Source organism: Podarcis gaigeae, assembly GCF_964106915.1.
Source record: "Podarcis gaigeae genome assembly, chromosome: 5".
Lineage (NCBI taxonomy): Eukaryota > Metazoa > Chordata > Lepidosauria > Squamata > Lacertidae > Podarcis > Podarcis gaigeae.
The window spans coordinates 95,228,759-95,254,716 of NC_139681.1; the positions used below are offsets into that span (position 1 = coordinate 95,228,759).

Here is a 25,958-nt window from a genome sequence, read left to right on the forward strand (position 1 = left end):
GAAGTCCTTTAGATTGGATGGAAAAAGAACATGGAAATTTGTTATTCCTCTATTCTATTTTCTTATAACTATCCTTTATTCTTTTTTCTGTATTTCTTAAAATTAATAAAATATTTTTTTTAAAAATGAAAAACAGGAGATGGGATGAAGGTGATAATGGGTGCAAAGCAGAGCTGCAAAAAGAAGAGACCTCAGCAGTTGCATGAGATGGGAAGGGGAAGCTCTAGGGGGTTAATGTGTCCAGAATGGCAAAGAGTTTGGCAAGTGGAGGAAGCATGAGTGCAGCCTCCTGTAACTTTCCTATTGTATTACGCCTTGCAGCGGGGAACAGCACAGAGTTTATAATGATGGGGATGTGTTGTACCCCCTGGTATAGACTCCATATTGACTTCTTTAACTCCTTCTGGCAGCTGGAAGCGGAACATTCTCAGCAGGCTGGTCAGTAAGATGAAAATTTCAGTCTTTGCTAGCTGCATTCCCAAACACATGCGAGACCCTGCGGAGGAGACAAGGGGAAAGCAGCAAGTGAGCAATAATTTACTTTCCAGTGTCCATTTCTTTGTACTCTACATAATACAATGGTGAACTAGACATAGTTAGGACAGGGAAATAATCAAGGCTGTTGTCAATTCCCTAGCCTGCTGAGTGCCTACATTTCATAGTTGATTATGAGAGGCAAACTTTGGTCAGCTGCCCTGAGCAATAGTGGCCCTGAGTCACAAATAGATTTGTGCCCTGAGTCACAAACCTAGATTGAAAGAAACTGAAAGAGATGGGAAGAGAGGGAGTGGAGGTTGTAGAAGCTGATTACCTTGTGCTTGCACCCCCTGGTTTCGGTGTCAAGGTTTCTGGGTTTCTTTGTTTATTTGGTGCTGACACAAAGAGAGCTGCAAGGCTTTTAAAAAAAATACTCAACTGCCTCTGCACAATCCCCAAGGGTGATGTTCTATGAGCTTAATAGTCTTCTTCTTCTTAATAATCTTCTTCTTAACCTTGCATTGTGCAAGAAGGTGCAGCACAGGGCTAATCATTTTTTTTTATTTAAAAGAAGAAATCATAGTACTCTGAATTCGCTCTTCCCTCCCTCCCACCCAACAACATAAAATGTTTGGAAGGGTATACTGCTGGGGGGCAGGGACAATAAGGAAAGCGCCATATAGTATCTGCAAGTTTAATATTCCAAGGGCAGCTCATAGAATGTCTAGTTGTAGGGTCACAGCTAACCGGGCTGAGACAAAGTGTCTGCCTGAGAGCTGCTGTCAGCCAGAGGGGACACTATAAGACTCAGTAAAAGAACTCTTTGATGTCTTATGGAAAAAGTAGAAAACTCATTATCTCTAAGATGAATTAGGCACTTTAATTTGCCTTTCAACTGTTTCATCATCATAGTCTTAGAATACGACAAGATTCTCAGTATAATATGAGAATTATGGCTCAACAAAGCCCAGCATTAACAATGCAGTTGAGTGTACATTATGCATCGACCCAGGTAATCAGGCCTATTGTTCTCCGCCAGCCCACCTGAGAAGTTCATTGTAAAAGAGGTCTGAGCTGGTGCTCCAAGCTCAAACTGCATGGCTCTTACAAGCCATTTTTAAGTCTTTATACCCAGTGCTATTTTCCTAGAAAAAGAGGTGCTAAAACTTACCACAAATACCTTTTATAATGGCAATGATGCCCACCTGACAGGTGCTGGAACTGAGTTCCTGTGAGTTCCAGCTGGGAAAAAGCCCTGCTCCTACCAATAATTTAGGAACTTTCAGCACTGTAAGTCAAGTTTTACTGCCTGTGCAATGTTTTCTGAATGCTGGGTGGAAAAGCAAAGGACTCTGACCTTTGGAGAGTTTGTATGTGAACCATTATAAACTTACCAAATGTGTGGTCTTTTCCCTCTTCTTTGGAAGAGGGAAATGTTGAAAAGAACTCACAAGGGCATATATTAAAGGTCTAGCAGCCTATATTTCCACACTTTACTTTGCTGCATATTTTTTGTTTTAAAATCTTTGCTGGGGTGTTCTCACCAAAAGAGTACTTGCCCCAAACCTGGATCTTGGAATTCTCCTTTCTATATACCTATTTTTCCCCTCACAACCAACCAGAAGAACCTGTAAAACCATGCTGTATTATCATACAAAAATGGCTGGCTCATCTTTACTTTGGAACATCATCTACAACAATTGAATAGGCATACAGTGGTACCTCGGGTTAAGTACTTAATTTGTTCTGGAGGTCAGTTCTTAACCTGAAACTGTTCTTAACCTGAAGCACCACTTTAGCTAATGAGGCCTCCTGCTGCCGCCGCCCCGCAAGAGCCCGATTTCTGTTCTTATCCTGAAGCAAAGTTCTTAACCTGAAACACTATTTCTGGGTTAGTGGAGTGTGTAACCTGAAGCGTATGTAACCCGAGGTACCACTGTAATTATTTGTATAAAAAGGTTTGCTGAATTTCTGCAGGAACAATACTTCACAACACGTGGCAGATGATATTAAACACCTTTGTTCTTTGAAAACGGAAAACTGACACATACCCCAATCTCCTATAGAGGTCAGGATGAAAGAAGTAGAAAGCAGGGTAATTTCATTGCAGACTCAGTTCTGAGTGTAGTTTCAGACCAGGCTAAATTACATCCCAGGAAAAGATGTAGGGTAGCTTTAGCCTAAACATGCCCAGCAGTGCTACTCCTGCCAGAAGGATGTTATTTCTGCTCTGCCTCCCTTGCTGCTGCTGTTGTCATTTCCTGGAATCTCCCCAATAAGCATGCCTACAAATCACAACATGGCTTGGACATTGGCATTTACCTGCACCAAATGGCAGGTATTCTTCTCTAGCCACATATTGTCCGTTCTTGTCCAAAAAATGATTTGGGTTGAACTCTGTTGGCTTCTCCCATCGTGTTGGATCAAGAAGAACAGAACGCAGATCGGGAATAATAGTAGTCCCCTGCAAAGAAGAAACAATTAAAAGGGAATGCACTCAGAACACTGGATTGCCCTTCACTACCCTAGGGCTAATATTTGTGAAATTCAAACTGAATTTAAACTGGGTGGGGTTTTTGTGGGGAGAGTGGCATTTACCAGTGGCCAGATTCATCTCCAACTTTTTTACATTTAAAAGCTGCCTGTATGGGCAGGGGAAAGGACGGTCTCCTTCTCTCCATCCGTCTTTTAAAAGGGAAGACCCAAAACCAGAGGAAGACTGCTGGTCACCATATTTTCCCCTCCTTGATACATGAATAATAGAATTCTAGAGCTGGAAGGACTCCAAAGGACATCAAGTCCAATCACCTGCGATACAGGAATCTCAACTAAAGCTTAAATTACAGAAGACCATCCAACCTCTGCTTTGAAATCTCCAATGAAGGAAAGTCCACAACAGCTCTGCCAGAACTTGAAGCCATTGGTTTAGGTCCTGCCCTCTAGAGCAGGAGAAAACATGCTTTCTCTATTTCCCATGTGATAGTCCTTCAGATAGTTGAAGATGACTATCATATCTCCTCTCAGTCTCCCTTTCCCCCAGGCTTTAGCATAACTAGCTTCCTCAATCATTCCTCATAAAGCTTAATTTCCATACCCTTTATACTCCTGCTCACCCTCCTCTGCACACGTTCCAGCTTGTCAATATCCTTCTTAAACTGTGGTACCCAGAACTGGACACAGGACTCCACGTGTGGTCTGACCAAAGTAGAATAGAGCAGTACTATTATTTCTGGACACTATACTTCTGTTGATGCAGCCTTGTATAGCATTAGCTTTTTTTTAAATGCTGCATCACACTGTTGACACCATACGCCTGACCAAAATATATATATATATATAGCACTAGCCAATGGTGAAACAAGTCTGCAGATGGAACTCCTGCTCTTGTGTGGTTTTCTTGCTCTTTGGGTTTTAGACAACACAAGCTCCTGAATGGCTGCCTGCAACACTCAGTACGCTGCAGCCCAGTGATCCTGTTTGTTCTTGGGATACAGGAGTGCAGTTGTATCATGCTTCTATACCTTGGGAATGAGGAAGCCACAAATCTTCACATCCTCTGTACATTGCCTGACAACCCCAAAAAGTAAGGCATATTTAAAGCGCTGTGTTTCATGAATCACAGCATTGATGTAGGGCAATTTCTTCTTATCTTGATAGCTGATTGAGTGAGCAGAACCTATGACATCTTCTATCTCCTTGTAGGCTTTATCTGAAGAGAATGATAGAAACATATGGTTTATTTTGAATATTGCATATTTTTTTTCAGATAGACATTTATTTCCCATGAACTTATTCCATAAGATTCTGTGAATGAGTCCCTGTTCCTTACATTTATAGCCTAACTATTCCTCCAAGGAGCTCATGTCAATGTACATGGTTCTTTTCTACTCTAGATCCCAGGGGTGAAAAGGGGGAAAGTGAATCTCCTCTCAGCTGTTTCCGGTTACTAGAGCTGGCTGAAGGGCTATGATCCAAGGCTGTCTGTTTTACACTTAAAAACAAACAAACATATCCTCCACCCCACAATATTTCCTGCTTTCTTTCATTAATCCTCTTTTCCTTACTTGATCTTGGCAAACATCAATCAGGGAAAGGGCTCAGGCACTTATTTCACAGCAGAGGCAATGATGGCATATGCTGGGGATCTCTTGGCCAGTCCTCTGCATGGGATCCAACTGTTAGAGGTTGAGGTCCCTTTGCTCTCCCCCCTAAAATATTTGAGGGGCCCGGACCTCCCAAAGTTGATGGATGTTACCATTCAAATGTGGACTGGGGCTTACTTGCCCCCTAATAATTTATTTGATTTGGCACCCCTGCCTCTTTATATCAAATAAATGAGCTTCTCTCAAAGAGAAAATCACCCGCTAAACTGTGCAGAGGAAAAGGTGGCTTCATTGGCTATGTGTTAAACTGCCATTTATATTTCAAAAGATTCCAAAGTCCTTTTATTATGGCCAAAGAAAATGCAAAGAGGGAGGGAGTGAGCCCAGCAGAACTCTTCCAGGCTGAATGTTGAGCAAAGGGGAAGAGAGAGAATAAGAAAACAGGAGGCTTGTTACTGAAGTCATAATCTGTGCATTAGTTAACATTTCATATTTGTTGCAGAGTTTTAGAAGGGGTATGACTTACAGGTTGTCATGAAGGAACCTGGACTTCAGGATTCATCACTATACCCCTGACAAAAACAATGACCTCTTTATGCATCTTTCTCTCCCTTCCTTCGGCCATGCCGTTTCCCAGTCTTCAAATTGTCTTCCCTCTATTTGCACAGCCATTCCTCTCCTTCAGAAAAACTTTCATGGACTCACTTAGCTTCATCCACTACCCACAACCGCCTCCTGTTCCAACTTTCTTACACATTCAGACCCTCCATCTCTTCCTGTCCCAGTCATAATAGATTGGAAGCTTCCCATGGGGACAGGGCATTCAGGGCATTTTACATTTCTGCTTCTGTTGACCTTGATTTTAGGATCCTGAAACTATGTAGGAAAATGTTGGTGGGGAAAAGGGTTCTTTCTAGATGAGTAAGTCAAAAGCATTTAACTTATTTTGATAACCCTTTGTCTTCCAAAACTTCCATCATAAACTCACTAACTTTTAACTATTTCCGTTCCTTTAAGTTCCTTGTTTTAGCACCCCATCAGATATGAATGAAACCTTTAAAGAATTACAATCCACTGTCAAGAGGTCAAGAGAAGCCCAGGCTCCCATAGCTCCCTCTCTCACCTTGGATATCTGGATGACTTGCCAGGAGGAGAAGCGCCCATTTCAGAGAAACGGTGGTTGTGTCTGACCCTGCTACAAAGAGGTCAAAGATACACTGAGCCATGTTTTCTTCATCATAGTTAGACTCTGGGTCATTCTTGCTCTGATGTTGAAAATAGGGAAGGTGACATGTCATTTACATGCATTACAACCTGACCTTCAGCACATACTTTATCTACTTTCACCCATTTATTACCATGCCACCTTGTTGTTGTTTAGTCGTTTAGTCATGTCCAACTCTTCGTGACCCCATGGACCAGAGCACGCCAGGCACTCCTGTCTTCCACTGCCTCCCGCAGTTTGGTCAGACTCATGTTTGTAGCTTCAAGGACACTGTGCAACCATCTCGTCCTCTGTCGTCCCCTTCTTATTGTGCCCTCCATCTTTCCCAACATCAGGGTCTTTTCCAGGGAGTCTTCTCTTCTCATGAGGTGGCCAAAGTATTGGAGCCTGAGCTTCAGCTTCACGATCTGTCCTTCCAGTGAGACCATATCACCAGGAAAGGCTTAATAAGGGGTCAAGGGTCCCATCACACCACCTGAAGTGACATGAGAAGCTGCCACCACCACTGCCCTGATGCTGCTGCTTCCTCCCTTACCTGCATTGCATAGCAGTGCCTGCAAAGTGACAGCAGCAACAGTGGTATCCAGTAAGATCCTGTGAGATTTTGATGAAATCTCACCGAAGCTGCCATCACTGCCAGCACTGCTTCTTCACCAGTGGTGGACTACCGTATTTTTTGCTCCATAAGACACACTTTTTTCCTCTTAAAAAGTAAGGGGGAATTTCTGTGCGTCTTATGGAGCGGATGTGTGGTCCCTGGAGCCAAATTGCCAGAGTGCAGCACGCTCCTGGGCTGCTCTTTGGTGGTGGTGGGGAACCGCGCTGCTCTGCCGGCAGTCTCCACTTCCCCCTGCAGCCCCAGGAAGCTTTGGGAGGCTTTGCGTTGCTTTTGCTGAAGCCAGAACATCAAGAGGGATAGCCGCACAAACGCTCTTCAACAACATTTGATTCGGAATATATATTTTTTCTTGTTTTCCTCCTCTAAAAACTAGGTGCAGCTTATGGTCGGGTGCGTCTTATAGAGCGAAAAATGCAGTAGGTGGTGCGTCAACAGGGATGTCTCCTGTTGACACTCCACTGCCCAAGGCTGTTAGCAATTTCACCCCTCCCAACCTTCTTTTTAAACCTCATTCGAACAGTTTGTTATAATACTGTTGTTGCTGTTTTAAAATAAACATTTTAAAAGCCTTAGCCCCACCCACTAAATTGCTTCATGGATGGATCTGGAACAGGTGGTCCCCGGGGTGCCTACAGAAAATTGGCCTGAATTGAGAGCCACAGATTGAGGCCACAAGACACACAGGGGGGATTGTATACATTCCTGCAAAGGATAGCATGAGTTAGAACTATGCACCAACTTATCCTCCACTGAAGAAAAGTGAGATAAAAAATGAAACCATTGAACCAGTAGAGCTTTCCTGTTGTCTCTGCCCATGTTTGAATGCGAGATGAACACCAATCCCGAATAATGTATGCACAGAAGCAATGCTCCAAAGGGAAGACCCCTTACTTGACACACACAAATTTCTACTCATTCACACTCACATTTGGGGTTATGGAAATACCTGGCATTTCCTACCCATTTCAATAGATCTTTATGGATGGAAGTCAACCTACTTTAGCAACTAAAATGACTATGAGGGAAATTTGGCGAAACTCAATGTGCATTTCAGCTGAGATTCAGAATAAAAATATTGGTGTCTTAGCAAGACATTAGTATTCACATGTAGGACAGAATATAATGACTCTTTGGATGAGCAGGATTCAGTTTCAAAGCAGGTACTTACTTTCTCCATCTCAAGTAGATAGAAATCAATGAAATCCTGTGGCTCATGCAGAGCCAGATTCTCCTTATGCTTCGCTATCTCCTCCTTTGCAAATGACACTACCATCTCCATGCAGGTCAAGGCCTTCTTGTGGGGCCCTGGGAGATGTTTCATGAGCCATGGGAATTCTTCATACAACTAAAGGAAAGATAGCAAAAATGCTGTCATTACCATGAGGAAGCTTGGTCACATGTTTCATGTTTTGGATTAGCACTTTAATAATCTGCATAATCCTTCAGGGCTAGCATATTACTTTGAGTCTAACTGAGAAGAAGGAAGGTGTTTGCAGCTTCTCCTGAATCTCACAACAACTGGTTCTGGGAATTATCCCTAGCTGAAAATGTGAAAGAAAAACGTTGCTCAATATATTTTCCAGCTCCCAGACTTCATTCCAAAACTGGGAATAATCCCAGGACTCCTCCTGGAACAAGTGAGTGGTCTTTTTGCAGGAGGTGGGGATGGGTGGAGAATATGGCGGGGGGACGGGGGACATTCAAGTCAGTTGACATTTAAGCATGAATTTGTCTAATATGCAAATTCAAACACAGCCATCCTTTGAAATGTGCACTTCTGCAATTTTTATTATTACTTATTTTATTTATTAAATTCCCCAGTTGCCCTGTCAAATAATGCACACCTTTCCTCTACAAAAAAATCTTTTAAAAACAAAACTTTTCCTTTTTTCTGCATTAAAGATCAATTGCATACCTTTTCTGAATACCATATATATATATATATATATATATATATATACTTAAACAACAACAAAAAAGTTGTACATTTATCTCGTTTGTGACAAGGGAAACAAAGTTCACAACAACAACAAAACAAAAAAACCCCCAAAACTCATCTATTCTGACAATAAATCTTAGTGTACAGCTAACTTCCTGTCGTCTCCATACTTCACTTAGTATTTACTAACTTATTGCATAAACATATTCATTCCTTTTATAATAAAGTATTATTTCTCCTATATCCTTATTTCTTGCTTAATATAGCTACAGAGGATATTCAAAGGCTATGACCGAGTTAAAACTGCAACAACTGTTCTTAAGATATGTTTTAAAAACTTCCCATTTTGCAATACAATAGTACCTCTGGTTACGAACGTAACCCGTTCCGGAGGTCCGTTCTTAAGCTGAAACCGTTCTTATCCTGAGGCGCACTTATGCTAATGGCACCTCCCACCCTGCGCACGCCTCTGACGCATGACTTTCACTCGCATCCTGGGGCAAAGTTCACAACCAGGAGCAACTACTTCCGGGTTAGAGGAGTTCATAACCCGAAGCGTGCGTAACCAGGAGCATTCATAACCAGAGTTACCACTGTAAATACTTGTTTTGAATTATCTTTCATTTTTCGGTTAATTTGGCTAGCATATTCAACTAATTTTTGTAACCATTCTGACCTGAAAGGGATTTTATCACTCATCCAGTTAGTCGCCATTAGGATTCTCGTGGCGACAGTGGCATATAATTAGATTTAAACCTAATCTATCTTCTCCAACACTCTATCCTCTATCATAATGGATTCCAGAATCTGAATGGGGGCCCTAAGATCCTTGGGAGACATCTCTGGCTCAGGAGGAATGAAAATGTCTACTCACAGAATGCTGGATGCTGCCTTGAAATTTTAGGACAAAATCTATGGCTTCTATCAGCTTCCGGAACTTTTCATCTTCAAGAGCAAACCGGTACCCAAAAACTACAGCACATATCACGTTGGAGACTGAATTAGTGATGGGCATGGAGAGGTCAAGTGGTTGTCCTGCAAAATAAAGTTATACCAATGTGAGTTCAGCTGCTCCTGTTCATTCTGAGAGTGGGATTTTATGATGGTCAAGAGAAACCTGCTGTGATCTCCAGCACAATGGGGCAGTGTGTCTCACAGAAGGTTTGGTGGTTCAAGTCCACCCAGGGACAGCTGTGGTCAGAATTCCTGTATTGCAGGGGATTGGACTAGATGACTCTCTGGGTCCCTTCCAAGTCTACCATTCTGTGATTCTAAAGCATATTACATACCTTTCCAAAATGGACAGAGGTAGTACACATAGATTTCTGCAGACTGGAACATAAGAAAACCCATCACTATCACCTAGGATCATGTACCCTTTGAACTTGCAATGAACTCCACAAGCTGACGGGCCTCCTCTGCTATTTGGTGCTCCATGCCTTTCTTCCCCAGTCCCAGCTTCCGCATAGTAACTACTCCAAGCCGTCTCTGTTGCTTCCAGATGTGATCATTTGAGAATATAATACCTATTGGAAATCATTGAGAAATTATTATTTACAGAAATTAATGTAAATAACTAAGTTGCCAGCCTGGAAGAAACTATGATCACTGAAGTTCATGTCCTTGAATTTAATAACTACTTGGTCTCTCTGAAGCAAAGAATTAGAAGATGATGCAGAATCCATCTCAGAGTATTATATGGGCATCTCTACAATATTGGCGTAACAGAACCTCACTTTCTATTGCCTTTTGTCATTCAGAAATTCATTATTCATTATTGTGTGATAACAGAACAGAAATCAGGTGGTCCCAGTATTCCCTGCACTTTACAGTATCAGAAAAATGTGAGATCTCCAGATATGTGATATCTACGATGGGGGATTTTGTCTAACGTTTAAAATTATGGAAAACTCAGGTGATACCTGCAAGTTCAGTCTTCGTTGCACAAACAACAAGTGTTGATAAAGATAAATTCTGTGGCATTAGCTATCCACCCCAATTTGGTGTCATCTGCAAATTTGATGAGCATCCTCTCAATTCCTCCATCCAAGTCATTTATAAAGACATTGAACAACAACATGCCCAGGTCAGAACCTTGCAGCGCCCCCCTGTCCTCCTTTCCAAAATGATGAGGAACTATTAATGAATTTGGGTTCTGTCAGTCATCCAACTACAAATCCACCTAACAAGTACCTCATTCATCCCACATTTTAGCAACTTCCTTGCAAGAATATAATGGGGGGTTTTGTCTTTGACTTCTGGGAAATGAAATTGCCAGTGAGGCAATGGAGGAATTTGCCGGACCTTACATTCTTGGCAGAGTTTGAGTTCCAACAGATATCAGGGAAATTGAAGTCTCCCATGACTCTCCTTTTTTGAATCTTTGGTATTCTGTTCTAGGGAGGCAGCATCTAAGTCTTCAGTCTGGCTTGGCAGTCTATAGCAGAGTCCCACAGTAAGGTCACTGATGTTTCTCTCTCATACAGTTTTTACCCATATACCGTAGTCTCAATCTACTTTCCTTGCTCAAGGTCTCTTCAACAGGTGTATACTTTGTATTGTTTTTCACTCATATTTAGTTGTTGTTTCTGCACTGTTTTAAAACCATTTTAGCTGTTTTTATATGTTTATATGTTGCTGTGAGACATTCAAGCAGCAGGCAATTGATAAATTAATAAGTGACGATGATGGTGACTGCCCACTGGGTCTACCCTAAGTGGGATTATTGTTCAGTACCACCAAAAATGCCAACAAAGGTCCGTACAGTAAAAGCTATGGTTTTCCCAGTAGTAATGTATGGAAGTGAGAGCTGGACCATAAAGAAGGCTGATCGACGAAGAATTGATGCTTTTGATGGTATCTGCAGGAGGCCCTCACCCACAGAGTCTGGTTATTGACTAGGTATATAAGGAATGAGATAATATTTTGAGCATCTTGATCCCAAGTTGTATATGCCTTTGTACACCAAAACCAACATCATGAAATTATTCTGTGAGCCACCCCAATATTTTGTGATGAAGGGCGGTATATAAATTTAATAAATAAAATAAAATAAACCCAGTAGCTAATTGGCAGCCAGTGGAATTCTTTCAACTGTGGCGTAACATGTTGGCTGTTTGTGCCCCCATGAGCAGTTGACCCATTGCATTATTCATCAGCTGCAGCTTCTGGACTAATCACAAGGGCAGTCCCAAAAAACAAACATTGCAGTAATCCAACCTGAATGTTACTAGTGCATTAATGGCAGTAGTTAGGCTATCCATAAAACACTTGCTAGAGGATTGGGTTGCATCTAGGTAAGTTTTACTCACAGAAGACTCATGGAAATTAATAGACCTTCATTAGCTATGCACATTAATTACAATGGGTCTACTGTAGGACTAGCATTGGCTCCAACAACCCATTTCCTGCAGTTAATAGAGAAGCTTTGTTCTGTTTATCTAGACAGTCATTTAAATTTTTCTCTGGGGGAAATACCAGTAGATTGTCTCACTCTTCACTACTCACCCTTTCCTTTTGTGTTAAAGAAAGACGGCACTGGTCGCTCGTCAAATTGTTCAGAGTGGTCAATGAGAGCTTCTTTCACTGTTTGGAATCCAGACAGGACTACAAGGGGTAGATGTCCCGTCCACAGGGTGTAAACGTTTCCATATTGCTTTGCCATCTACCATTTGGGTCAAAAGAGAGGAGAGGAATGCTATGTTCAAAGTAAACAGGTAAGTATTTCAACACATGAGCTCCAGCCTTCCTTACCTCTACAGCTTCTCACAGCTTCTTTTGCCAGCATCTCCCTCCCTCCCTCCCTCCCTCCCTCCCTTCCTTCCCAACCCATTTGGTTTACTCTCTCTTGAACACTTTGTGCAGGGATGTGGAAACTGGAGCCCACCAGTGACTGTAGACCTGCAACTCCCTGCCCATTGGCCGTGATGGTTGGAGCAGATGGGCATTGTAGTCTGGAGGGCACCAGGTTGGCATAAACTGGGCTAGAGCACTGGGTCAGGTTTCTGACCCACAGTGGGTCACAGCAGGAGCATCGCCACCAGACAAATATATGGTAAGGAATTAAAAAGATGTCTTCCAAATATATCTCTGGGCTAGAGATTATTACCAATTTCAGATTTCTTAAAAGTTATGTTCTTATCTGATGGCTGAGTAGTCTTGTATTCTTTGAATTGTTTTCTCTGGAAAGGTTAACGCCTTTGGTAATGACGGAATTTCTCTGATCGGGAGGAATCTGCTCTGTGGAAATTGGGTCTGGCCGCCGCCGCAAAGGCGGAGACCCTTCAAAAATCACAGGCGGGTGAAGCCTGTGAACGTGGGACTCGGCAGGCACCTTTTGCGCCTCCCCTACTCGTGGGGAAACCCGATTTCAGGGATCCGGAGCAAAGTGGGGTGAGCGGCACGGTGCTTTGAATCAACTGCTTCTTCCACGGAGCGAAGCCGCACAGCCGTTGCCGGAGAGCGCTGACTTTTTCCTGTTGACAATTTGATTCCAAAGCAACTACCCGTGAGTAGAGTGAATTGGAAAGTTGTTGTTTTTTAAGACTTAATCTGGCATCGAAACGGGGAGGCTCAAAACAGGAAGTCCGCCTTCCTCTTTTGTAAATAGATTGAAGCAAAGAGGCTGCAAGCTAAAGTCTTGGGAAGCCTATCGTAAAGGACTAAATTTTCAGCATTAAAAAATAGTGAACCCCCCCCCCCCCTTGGAAGCAGGAGAAGAGGGGGGAAGTTTTGGATCGTATATGCCTGCAAGAGAGAGGGAAGGAAGTTAAAGTTCCACCGCCCAGAACCTGGAAACGGGCTGCCAATAAGACTGCCGTACTTTGGAACGTGCATTGACTGTGAATAGATCGTTCGCTGACAGCTAGCTAAATAAGAGAGATACATTGTTTTAACTGTCCCCTTCTGATCCCAAAAAGGAGGAAAAGTAGCTGAAAATTGAAACTAACTTGAAACTAACTTTACTGTTTGAACTGCGTCTTTAAAGGCGATATTATGGATTAATACAGATACAAACAACAATTGTTTCCCCCTAGAGGAAGCTTCTGAAACTTTTACAAGAGCTGGATTAGGGGAATTTTCCAGCTGTAAGATAAAACTGTTTTCACTGTGAGACTGACCTTGAATTTCTTAAGTGTTATGGCAGATGGAAAAGAAAAAATAGACCCGTCAATTCCAGATAAAGTAACAAGGTCTGGGAAGTCTTGGCAGCGAAGAGCCTCAACATCCGGCCCTTCTGCGTCATCTGCGGCTGTACTAGCACATTCTAAACCAAGAGGAATGTTAACAGAAGAGGCTTTAGTGCTTGCATTAAGTAAGATAAATGACTCATTGGAACAGCTTAATAAGAAAGTGGATGCTGCATCTACTAAAATTGATCTAAATACAGAAAGTTTAAATAACTTGGGACAAAAGGTGAATACCAGCACAGAAACCATCGAGAAACTGATACAGGAATCTGCTTCAATACGACAGACCGCAGAGGAAGCCAGGGAAAAAGCTGCTGCTGTGGACGTTAAGGTAACACAACTGGAAACAGAGAGAGTCCCAGACTTACAGAGGCAACTCGAGGACCACAAGTTGACGCTTTCTATGATTGAGCTCAAGGAAAAACAGACGAATTTGAGGATCAGAGCTGTACCTGAACTGGAGAAGGACAGTTTGATAGACTTTCTTACGCAGGAATTTGCAGATTTTTGGGATTTGGATTTGGAACAAGAGGAATTTAGAATCGTGAGGGCCTTTAGACTTGGAAGAGGAGGGGAGAAAGAGAAGAACAGAATAAGAGACTGTTTGATCACCCTCCGATCTAAAGAAGAGAGAGATAGAATCTTGGGTTGGCATTACCAGAAGACTTTGGTAGTACAACAGTCAAGAGTGGAAATATTTAAAGATATCCCAAAACATCTTTTGGACCTTAGGTCCAATTATGGAGATCTGGCTGTCCTGCTGAGAAGGAGTGAAATCATCTTCAGGTGGGAATTTCCCCAAGGCTTATCTTTCAGGGAGGAAAATAAAAATAAGATCAGTAGAGGATAAAGCAAAATTCTTGAATAATTACAAAGAAGATCTGCAGAAGGAACTTGGAAAAGAGCCAAGAGCATCAGACAGAAGATCACCAGACAGAGGACTAGAGCAAAGAGCATCGGATAGAGGATCAGCAAATAGAGGAATAGTGGATATAGCAACATTATCCTTTGGACTGGACCGTCCAGTGAATGTGACACCAACACCACCAACAGAAGAAGAGCAAACATTGGGTGCAGTTGGAGGAAAATCAGAGTAATTACATCATGGCACTGCAAGTATTAAGCTGGAATGTTAATGGACTGAACTCCCCGGAAAAAAGGCGGAGAGTCTTTCATTTATTGAAAAAAGAACAATTGGACTTGATTTGTCTACAAGAAACACATGTGTTAAGGCTACACAGGAAGATATTGAGTAATAAAAAGATTGGGCCAAGAATTTATTTCATCAAATAAAGTTAAAAAAAGAGTAGTCCTTTATGCAAAGGAGAGCCTATCACCGAAATTTATATTTAAAGATGACCAAGGAAGATTTGTCGCAATCGAAATTAAATCACAAGGAGAGAAATTTTTGATAGTAGGCATTTATGCACCAAATGAAGGAAGATCAGAATTTTTTAAGAAGCTACATGAGACTCTGATGGACTACATGGATTACAATATGATTTTGATGGGAGATATGAATGGAGTGGTGTCTACAAACATGGACAAGGCACAGAGACAGGTAGTCACCAAGGATGGTAGGCTACCAAAAACCTTCTTTGACATGACTGACAATATGGATTTAGTTGACATCTGGAGAACGAAGAATCCTCTGGGAAGAGAGGGAACTTTCTTCTCTGAGGCCGAAATGACATGGACAAGAATTCACCAAATTTGGGTAACTAGAGGACTGGTTCCGAAGATCAGTAAAGTGGAAATCTGTCCCAAAACCTGCTCCGACCATAATGCTGTGAAGATGGAAATGAAACTGACGCCAATTGGTTCCTTTAGATGGAGGATGAATGATACTTTGTTTAGGAACGAAGAAGTGACTAAGAAGGCCAAAAAAACTTTGAGAGACTATTTTGAGACAAATATGAATACTACTGTGGAAAAAAGAGTAATCTGGGACGCAAGTAAAGCGGTTATGGGAGGATTTTTGATACAACAGAACGCAATCAAGAAGAGAGCTCAAAATGAGAAAAAAGATAAAATCCTGGAGAAAATAAAGGAAGGAGAGAAGGAATTGAGAGCGAAACCAAAATTGCAGGAGATCCTGAAAGAGATAAAGTTATATCAAGTACAATATATAAAAATGATGAATCAGGAAATAGAATGGAAAATTAAACAGATGAGACAAAAGACATTTGAATCGGCAAATAAGTGCGGAAAATTGTTGGCTTGGCAAATGAAAAAAAGACAAAAACTTAATACCATTACGAATTTGGAAGTGGAAGGAAAGAATATACAGAATCCAGTGCAGATCAGAAAGTGCTTCCAGAGGTACTTTAAAGAACTGTATACACAGGAGACGCAGAAAGAAATGGAAATTGATCGATTTTTGAAAACAAATGGACTACAAAAAATCTCTCAGGAAAATAAGCTAATGTTGAATTACAAAATAAGGGAGCAGGAAGTAGAAGGGGCCATTCAGAACATGCAATTAGGTAAATCTCCAGGACCGGATGGTTTGACTTCAAGATATTACAGATCTCTGAAAGAATGGTTAATACAACCTTTAAAGGAAGTCTGTAATGAAATATTGGAAGGGAAAACGACACCAGAGTCGTGGAAGGAAGCTTATATTACACTTATACTGAAAACAGAGACTGAAAAGACACAGCTTAAGAACTACCGCCCCATATCGTTGCTTAATGTGGATTATAATTTTTTTTGCAGATATTTTGGCTAAAAGATTAAAAAAAGTTGTCAGCAGAAGAAATTCATAAAGACCAAGCGGGCTTTCTCCCGGGCAGACATTTGTCTGACAATACAAGGAACATAATTAATATCTTAGAAAAACTATAAGTGAATATCAATACTAAAGCAGTTCTGATATTTGTGGACGCGGAGAAAGCCTTTGAGAATATTTCTTGGAGTTTCATGAAGAAGAATCTACAGGGGATGGGGGTAGGTCAAGGTTTTGAAAACGGTATAGGTGTTATTTACTCAGAACAAAAGGCTAAATTAATTGTGAACAATGTAGTGACGGAAGAATTTAAGATTGAGAAAGGAACACGACAAGGTTGCCCAATCTCTCCATTGCTTTTTATATCGGTCCTGGAGGTTCTGCTAAATAGATTAGCAGGGACAAATTGGTTAAAGGTATACAAGTGGGAGCTAAACAGTACAAACTGAAAGCATTTGCTGATGATTTGGTATTGACTTTACAGGAGCCAGAATCCAGTACTAAAAGAGTACTGGAACTGATTCAAGAATTTGGTCAGGTAGCAGGCTTTAAGTTGAATAAGATGAAAACTAAGGTTTTAGAGAAAAATCTAACTGTGATCGAGAGAGATAAGTTTCAGAGGGAGACAGGATTAACACTGGTTAAGAAAGTGAAATATTTGGGGGTTAGCATGACTGCTAAGAATGTGAATTTATTTAAGGATAACTATGAAAAATGTTGAAGTGAAGTGAAAAAAGACATAGAAATATGGTCAAATCTGAAGTTATCACTGTTAGGCCGAATTGCTGTGATAAAAATGAACGTATTGCCAAGGACGCTGTTTTTGTTTCAAACATTGCAAATCTTGGATAAAATGGACTGTTTCAAGAAGTGGCAGAGAGATATCTCCAGATTTGTCTGGCAGGGCAAGAAGCCTCGAATAAAATTTAAGATATTAACTGATGCTAAAGAAAGAGGTGGATTTGCCCTGCCAGACCTCAAACTTTATTATGAATCACCCGCTTTTTGCTGGCTGAGAGAATGGCTGCTTCTTTAAAATACTGATGTGTTGGACTTAGAAGGTTTCAACAATGTATTTGGTTGGCATGCATATCTGTGGTATGATAAGGTCAAAGCACATAAAGCGTTTAAAAACCATATTGTCAGAAAAGCACTGTTTAATGTTTGGATAAGATATAAGGACTTGTTAGAAAATAAAACCCCAAGGTGGTTGTCACCAATGGAAGCGAAGGCTCAGAAAAAACTCAATATGTAGGCCAAATGGCCGAAATATTGGGAAATTCTGGAACAAGAGGGAGACAGATTAAAACTGCAGAGTTTTGAAGAATTAAAAAATAGAGTGCGAGACTGGCTCCATTACTACCAAATAATGGAGGCATACAATTTGGCCAAAAATTTGGCTTCCAGGTGGAAAAATCAAAATTGGAAACAGAATTGTTAGATCCCAAAGTAAAGAATTTGTCAAGAATGTATAACTTGCTGTTGAAATGGAACACTCAGGATGAAACGGTGAAATCTGCTATGATTAAATGGGCACAAGATGTTGGACACAACATTATGATGGCTGACTGGGAACAGTTATGGACCACAGGTATGAAGTTTACGACATGTAATGCTTTAAGAGAGAATATAATGAAAATGATCTACAGGTGGTACATGACACCAGTCAAGCTTGCAAAAACTTACCATTTGCCCGATAATAAATGTTGGAAATGTAATGAGACTGAAGTACATTCTTTCACCTTTGGTGGACATGCCCAAGGATTAAGACGTGCTGGGAGATGATTTATAATGAAATGAAAAGGTATTTAAATATACCTTCCTGAAGAAACCAGAGGCCTTTATCCTGGGCATGGTCGGCCAATTGGTGCCAAAGAAGGATAGAACTTTCTTTATGTATGCTACAACAGCAGCAAGAATACTTATCGCAAAGCACTGGAAGACACAAGATTTACCCACCCGGGAAAAATGGCAGATGAAGTTGATGGACTACATGGAACTGGTGGAAATGACTGGCAAAATCCGAGACTAGGGAGAAGAGTCGGTGGAAGAAGATTGGAAAAAAATTAAAGACAATTTACAGAAACATTGTAAAATTAATGAATGTTAGAAGGATGCTGGAATGAAGTTATATGGCTTTAGCAGAAATGTTATAAAGAATTGAGTAAAAATAGATTGTTAATGGGCCAAAGGGGGGAAAGTAAGGTTAGATTGTGTTAAGATAAATTATAGGACAAAAACTGAGAAAGATGGAAAGGATTTGCTGAAATAGCTAACTGAACTAGAATACAAAAAAGGGAGGTGTGAGGAGGTCGATGAAACAAGTAAATGAAAGATAAGATATGGAAATATTGGATGTGTTTTTAACTGTTTCTGTTTTTGTTTTTGTTTTGTTAAGATAAGTAGTGTTTTTTGTTTTTGTTTTTTAATGTATTGTAATGTATTGTTTTGTTTAACTTTGCTTTCCCCCCTTCTTTCTGTAATCATTAAACTCTTAATAAATATTACTTTTTAAAAAATGGCTTATAAATGGATTAAATAAACAAATAAATAAAAGAAAATATGGACTGACAAGGAGTGAATTCTTGCGGAGAAGGCAATGGAAAACTACCTGTTTTGATTTTCTATTGCTTAGATTGCTGCAATGTGTTATACATAGGGCTGCAACTAACAATGGTTCAGAAATTTCAGATAGTGCAGAATTCAGTGGCCGGGTTGCTCATCAGGAGAAGACTGTTTGAGCATATTACACTAATTTTGCTCTGACTGCATTGGCTGCCAGTTAGTTTCTGGGCCCAATTAAAAGTATTGGTTTTAATCTACAAAGCCTTAGGATCTCAATACCTCAAGGACTGCCTCTCCCCATATGATCTGATCAGGACCCTGCAATCATCATCTGGGGCTCATCTTTGTGTGCTTCCTCTACAAGAGGTCCAGGGGATGGCAACACAAAAACTGGCATTTTCTGTAGTCTCTCCTTTTTGTGGAATGTTCTCCCAAGGGAGGTTCAGCTGATGCCTTCATTATACACTTTTAGGTGTTTAAGATGAAACTGTTGCTCTTCAACCAGACCTCTTACTGATTAACATCTTATATCTTTTCAAAATGTATTTGTGGGAAGGGTTACTGGTTTGTTAGTTTTTTGTTCTTGTTTTTATCGTGTGTTCTATGTATGTTGTATTCTGTTGTTGTTGTTTAGTCATTTAGTCATGTCCAACTCTTCGTGACCCCATGGACCAGAGCACGCCAGGCACTCCTGTCTTCCACTGCCTCCTGCAGTTTGGTCAAACTCATGCTGGTAGCTTCAAGAACACTGTCCAACCATCTCGTCCTCTGCCATCCCCTTCTCCTTGTGTCCTCAATAGGGAGCAGGAATCGGCAAGCCACTCCAGTATCCCTGCCAAGAAAACTCCATGGACAAAGACAACAGGCATGTTGTATTCTAACTTATAGAAAACACCTGAAGGCAGCCTTGTATTGGGAAGTCTTTAACATCTGACGTTGTATTATGTTTTTATATTCTGCTGGAAGCCACCCAGAGTGGCTGGGGATGCCTAGCCAGATGGGTGGGGTATAAATAATAAAATTATTATTAATTATTATTATTATTATTGTTATTAGGTTGTGAACTGCCCTGACCTGTGGATTAAGGGTGATATTTATAAATTTAATGACTAATAATAGCTACATGTGAGCGACAAGCTCCTTCATTTTCTTGGAAAGAGATGATGAGCTTCTACTTCATTGCCAAGGGAATGTTGTGCCCATTAATCTGTTGGAAGGCTGGAGGTTCCCAGCATTCTAGGTCATTGGCAGAATACAATGGAAGACAAGGAAGACAAATTCCAGAGATTATTCTAATAAGCTATTTGATTAGCTCAGCTCTTGTTTTGCAAGATGTGTTTCAGAGATAAGCCTCCTTAATCCAGCAGCTATAAGCAAGGTACACAGTAATAATATTAAAACTAATGTAAAAGGACAAGGTTCTTATTAATATTGAAAGGCACAAAACCATTTAAACAAGGTCAGTTATATTAGAATAATTAGGGCATGGGTAGCTAAGTGAAATCAGCAACATGCCAAAAAGTTGCTGCATTTTCTATATGGCAAGTGTTGAATTGTAAATGGTAGCAAGATCAGCCTGTGAACTACCTATCCCAGTGCCATTTCTTTCACAGTGGCAGTCAAGGCCAAAGTTTGTAATACAATGCTCTGGGTGAGAACAAAATTTGGCACCCCCAAATAGACCTTCTCAGTTAAGGAACTTCTCAGTTTTGCACACACAACCTCAGTGCCCTCAGTGCTGGACCTCAGTGGAAGCTGAATGATGGGGGCGGAGGCGCTCCTTCAGGTATACTGGGCCGAGGCCATTTAGGGCTTTAAAGGTCAGCAACAACACTTTGAATTGTGCTTGGAAATGTACTGGGAACCAATGTAGGTCTTTAAGGTCTGGTTCAATATGGTCTCAGCTGCTACTCCCAGTCACCAGTCTGGCTGCCGCATTCTGGATTGGTTATAGTTTCTGGGTCACCTTCAAAGGTAGCCCTACGTAGAGTGCATTGCAGTAATCCAAGCAGGAGATATCTAGAGCATGCACCACTCTGGCAAGACAGTCTGCAGGCAGGTAGGGTCTTAACCTGCATACCAGGTGGAGATAGGAAACAGCTGCCCTGGACACAGAATTGACCTGCACCTCCATGGAAAGCTGTTAGTCCAAAATGACTCCCAGGCTTGCGCACCTGGTCTTTCAGGGGCACAGTTATCCCATTCAGGACCAGGGAGTCCCCCACACCTGCTTGCCCCCTGCCCTCCAAAAACAGTACTTCTGTCGTGTCAGGATTTAGCCTCAATCTGTTAGCTGCCATCCAACCTCCAACCAATCTGAGTAGGATGGAAGCAAAGAGTAAGGTTACCATAACTTCTGTCATAGAGCTTCAGTATGCTGATTACAACGTAGTGTGTGCACACACAGAGGATGACCTCCAAACCATCTTAAATATCTTCACAGAAGCTTACGAAAATCTTGGCCTATCGCTCAACATCCAAAAACCAAAAAAACCAAAGTGCTGCACCAACAAGTACAAAACAACCCCTCTGCAACACCACAAGTCCAACTCAATGGTGCAATGTTGGAAAATGTTGATCACTTCTCCTACCTGGGCAATTATCTTTCCACAAGGGCTGACATTGATGCCAAAATCCACCATTGCCTGAGCTCTGTTAGTGCAGCGTTCTCCCAGCTGATGTGTAGAGTGTTTAAGGACCAGGACATTCGCAGGGATATCAAAATGCTTGTTTACAAAGCTATTGTACTACCAACCTTACTGTATGCTTGTGAAACATGGACCACTTATAAATGCCATTTCCAATTCCTCGAAAGATTCCATCAACAGTGTCTCAAAATGTTTATACACATCACTTGGGAAGACAGGCAAACTAATGCCAGTGTACTGGAAGAAGCAAAGATCACCATTGTCGAAGCAATGATTCTTGGACTGGTCATGTTGTGCAGATGCCTGATTATCATCTTCCAAAGCGACTACTCTATTCTGAACTTAAAAATGGAAAGTGTAATGCCAGTGGTCAACAGAAGAGCCTGAAAGACTCTCTCAAGGCAAATCTTAAAAACGTAGTATAAACACTGGCAACTGGGAAACAGTGGCCTGCGAGCACTCCAGTTGGAGAACAGCCTTTACCAAAGGTGTCATGGGCTTTGAAGACACTCAAACTCAAGACAAAAGGGAGAAACTTGCTAAGAGGAAGGCACGCTTGGCAAACCCTCACCATGATCAACTCACACCCCGAAACCTATTTCCCCATTGTGGAAGGTTGTATGGATCCAGAATAGGCCTCCACAGTCACTTACAGACTCACTGTTAAGTCTATGTTCACTTGGCTACTTGGTGATGGAAGGAGGAGGCTACAGGTGATGGAAGGAGGAGGAGGTGCTCTTGGTGAGATTATTACCTGGAGATTAGTGTTTACTGCCGGGATCCATTAAGAATGATTTGCTATTTTATTAAAAGTGTTTCTAGTTTGAGTGACCAATATGAAGATTTTCCAAGGCTTCAGAAATTGAATAGCATATGCAGGTTAGTATCTGTTGAAAGGTTGCCATGAATGAAGACTGCTGACCTACATTCCCTGTCATTTTTTAATGCCTTTTCTTAAATGTATCTGTTTGGTGCTGTGGGGTTTAGATATGATGCGCATATGCACCAGAAGTGATAGCTCCAAAAGACTTGAAAAATGTGGGCAAAGATTTTCATGTTAAATCTCTGGTTGGTTATAATCATAAGTGTTATGCGCTTCCTCAGTGTAACAGTATACAACTTACATTTTTTATTTGTGATTTTTGAATGGACATTTTCATCTTTTATACAGTTTTGTGGTTTTCAGTATTATTAAAAATGACCTTTTATATTATTACTATTATTTGTATTGTGGATATCTTCTGACAAAGAAATGATTTGCTCTAGGAAACAAAGGAAGGTTATCTCTAAAATGCATCCAGCTAAACATACAGTTGGGCTAAATAAACAGTTCATTACAAGAACCACCAGAGCTTGTCTTGGCTGTGTTCAATTGTCCTTGGTGCTTTGCCCCTCTTCTTGCTTACAACGCCCACCACATTAAGTGTGCACTCCCCCCCCCCCCCGTAGTTGATAAACTACAATTTCCATCAGCCCGGCAATCACAGCTGGTGGCCATGGAAGAATAATAGTAATTATTATTATTATTATTATTATTATTATTATTATTATTATTAATAATAATAATACCCCGCCCATCTGGCTGGGCCTCCCCAGCCACTCTGGGCGGCTTCCATAGAAACCAAAAATACAGTAAAGTATCACACGTTAAAAACTTCCCTGAACAGGGCTGCCTTAAGATGTCTTCTGAATGTCAGGTAGTTGTTTATCACTTTGACATCTGCTGGAAGGGCGTTCCACAGGGTGGGCACCACTACCGAGAAGGCCCTCTGCCTGGTTCCCTGTAGCTTTGCTTCTCACAATGAGGGAACCGCCAGAAGGCCCTCGGCGCTGGACCTCAGCGTCCGGGCAGAACGATGGAGGTGGAGACGCTCCTTCAGGTATACTGGACCGAGGCCGTTTAGGGCTGTAAAGGTCAGCACCAACACTTTGAATTGGGAAGATGGGAATTGTGTTCTGCAGTGGCTGGAGGGCCAAGGTTTCTGCACAACTACCCTGGATTATTTACAAGCAGAGGGGATAGACATGCAGAATAACCATCAGAGGTGGTTTTAGGGTAGCATGACCGGTTCGGCCACACTGGGTGCCAGTGCCTCAGGTGGCACCACAATAATGATGTACAATGGTACCTCTGGTTACATACGCTTCAGGTTACATACGCTTTAGGCTACAGACTCCGCTAACCCAGAAATAGTACCTCGGGTTAAGAACTTTGCTTCAGGATGAGAACAGAAATCGTGCTCCGGTGGCGCAGTGGCAGCAGCGGGAGGTCCCATTAGCTGAAGTGGTGCTTCAGGTTAAGAACAGTTTCAGGTTAAGAACGGACCTCCAGAACGAATTAAGTACTTAACCTGAGGTACCACTGTATAATGGAGAGGAAGTGGTGAGTGGGTAGCGCCAAATTTTAGTGCTGCACAGGGAGCCACTGAAATTTGAGAGCCCCAAATCCTCCTCTTCTTCCATCATCGTTCTATCAAACTTTTATCTGCATGGCAGCTTCTAGGTCTGCCTGTGTATGGCCGATATAACACAGCAGCAGTGGCAGGAATGAACTAATTCAGATTAACAGATTCACAGAATTAATTCCAAAATCTCTGAATTGTTTTTGTTTTGTTTTGTTTGTTTGTTTATTAAATTTGTTAGTTACTTTTACTTGCCCTTATTACACCTGAAAGTAGTTTGTAAAAATTCTGGGTGACTTGAAAAGGAATTAAGTTACTTTTGCAATGGAACCTTGGATGATTTTTAATTAAATTCAGTTTTAATTTTAATTCAATGATTTTTAAGTGTAGGAGTTTCATCGCATTTAATTGTGTATTAAATTGTGGCCCTTGCAGTTAGCATTTAAACCCATGGTACTGTTTAAGCTTAAATACCAGAATGGTTGGGGAAAATTGATAAAACAATTATTGACATTAGACCAGTGGCGTAGCGTGGGGGGTGCAGGGGGGGCCGGCCGCACCGGGCGCAACATCTGGGGGTTAGGGAAATGCACGGGTTAGGGGGCGCAAATCCATGGGTTAGGGGGCGCAAATTACTTGCCTTGCCCCGGGTGCTGATAACCCACGCTACGCCACTGCATTAGACTGAGTTATTACTAAGAAGTACCTTAATGAAAGTATCTTCACGAAGCTTCGCCCCGGATTTCCACAAACCTCCAATGAGAGGAAGCGGAAAAGGTCCTGGAGGATATTTCCTGCGTGACCAGAGTTGTTTCAGGAAGTGCAGAATCAGAAGAACCACCAGCACAGCAATCAAAAATGCCCGTATCTCCATCCTTCTCTTTCACCTTGTTTCTTTCTAGGACGCCTGGTTAGGTTCAACTCTCCTTCTTCAAGAGCTTTTTGATTCCTCAGAGACCTCAGCATTTCTCTCTCTTTTTATATACTCCATTACTAAAAGCAATTAAGCAACAAAGGTTCTGACATCCCATCAAATAGCCCTGTAATGAGACCTCGAGGCACACACCACAGTCAGACTCTATAATCATTCTTATGTGTGTCACTCAAATGTCAGGGGGGTGTTTAATATGAATTACAATTAGAATTCTAGGTAGCGTAAGACTGATTTGTGCCACAAACATTCGGGGAAATGCATACCAGACATTCATGAAATTAAAAAAGTATGTGAGAAAAGGCCTGCTGGATCAGACCAATCAGTCCTATTGAGTGCAAGTGCCCATGGGAAGCCCTCAGGCACGACATGAAGGCAATATCCCTCACCCACTATTGTTCTCCAGTATTTGCAGCAGCTGATCCTGGAAATCTGGCATTGTCCAAGGGGGCAATGGGAAGCCTGCCCCCCCCCCCCGCCGCCCACTTGCTGCCTCCTTGTTCACGAGGTGGTTCCCTATTTTTCTCCCTTGAAAAGTACATAGAGCTAAAGGAGGAAGCTGGGACATGAGCATGTTTTCCCACATCTTCTTTCTGTTCCACGTGTGCTGGATCCAACTTTGGAAAAGCAAAGTGTGTATGGGCACATTCTCCTTCTCTCCTTCTCCTTTGGTGGTGGTGGGGGGGCTCATCTGGGAACCAAGTGCATGGTGCTCATAGGTAGGGGTAGGCAACCTAAGGCCTGGGGGCTGCATGCATCCCAATCGCCTTCTCAATCCAGCCCGCGGACGGTCCGGGAATCAGCATGTTTTTACATAAGTAGAATATGTCCTTTTATTTAAAATGCATCTCTGGGTTATTTGTGGGGCCTGCCTGGTGTTTTTACATGAGTAGAATGTGTGCTTGTATTTAAAATTCATCTCTGGAGTTATTTGTGGGGCATAGGAATTCGTTCATTCACCCCCAAATGTATGTATGTATAGATAGATAAATAGATAGATAGATAGATAGATCGATAGATAGACAGACAGATAGGTAGATAGATAGATAGATAGATAGATAGATAGATAGATAGATAGATAGATAGATAGATAGATAGTCTGGCCCACCACATGGTTTGAGGTACGGTGGAT

General features: G+C 41.6%; 1 protein-coding gene across 1 annotated transcript; it reads right to left on the reverse strand.

The window, feature by feature from the left end:
• Positions 1-292: 292 nt before the first annotated feature.
• On the reverse strand, positions 293-24,856 carry LOC310844921 (cytochrome P450 2J2-like). Its single transcript, XM_083739672.1, has 9 exons — positions 24,602-24,856; positions 11,871-12,027; positions 9,740-9,889; positions 9,238-9,398; positions 7,593-7,769; positions 5,704-5,845; positions 3,999-4,186; positions 2,800-2,941; positions 293-496 (listed from the first exon to the last, which is right to left on the reverse strand). The coding sequence occupies exons 1-9, from the start codon at positions 24,767-24,769 to the stop codon at positions 309-311; spliced, it is 1,473 nt and encodes a 490-aa protein (XP_083595798.1). The 5' UTR covers positions 24,770-24,856; the 3' UTR covers positions 293-308.
• Positions 24,857-25,958: the final 1,102 nt, after the last annotated feature.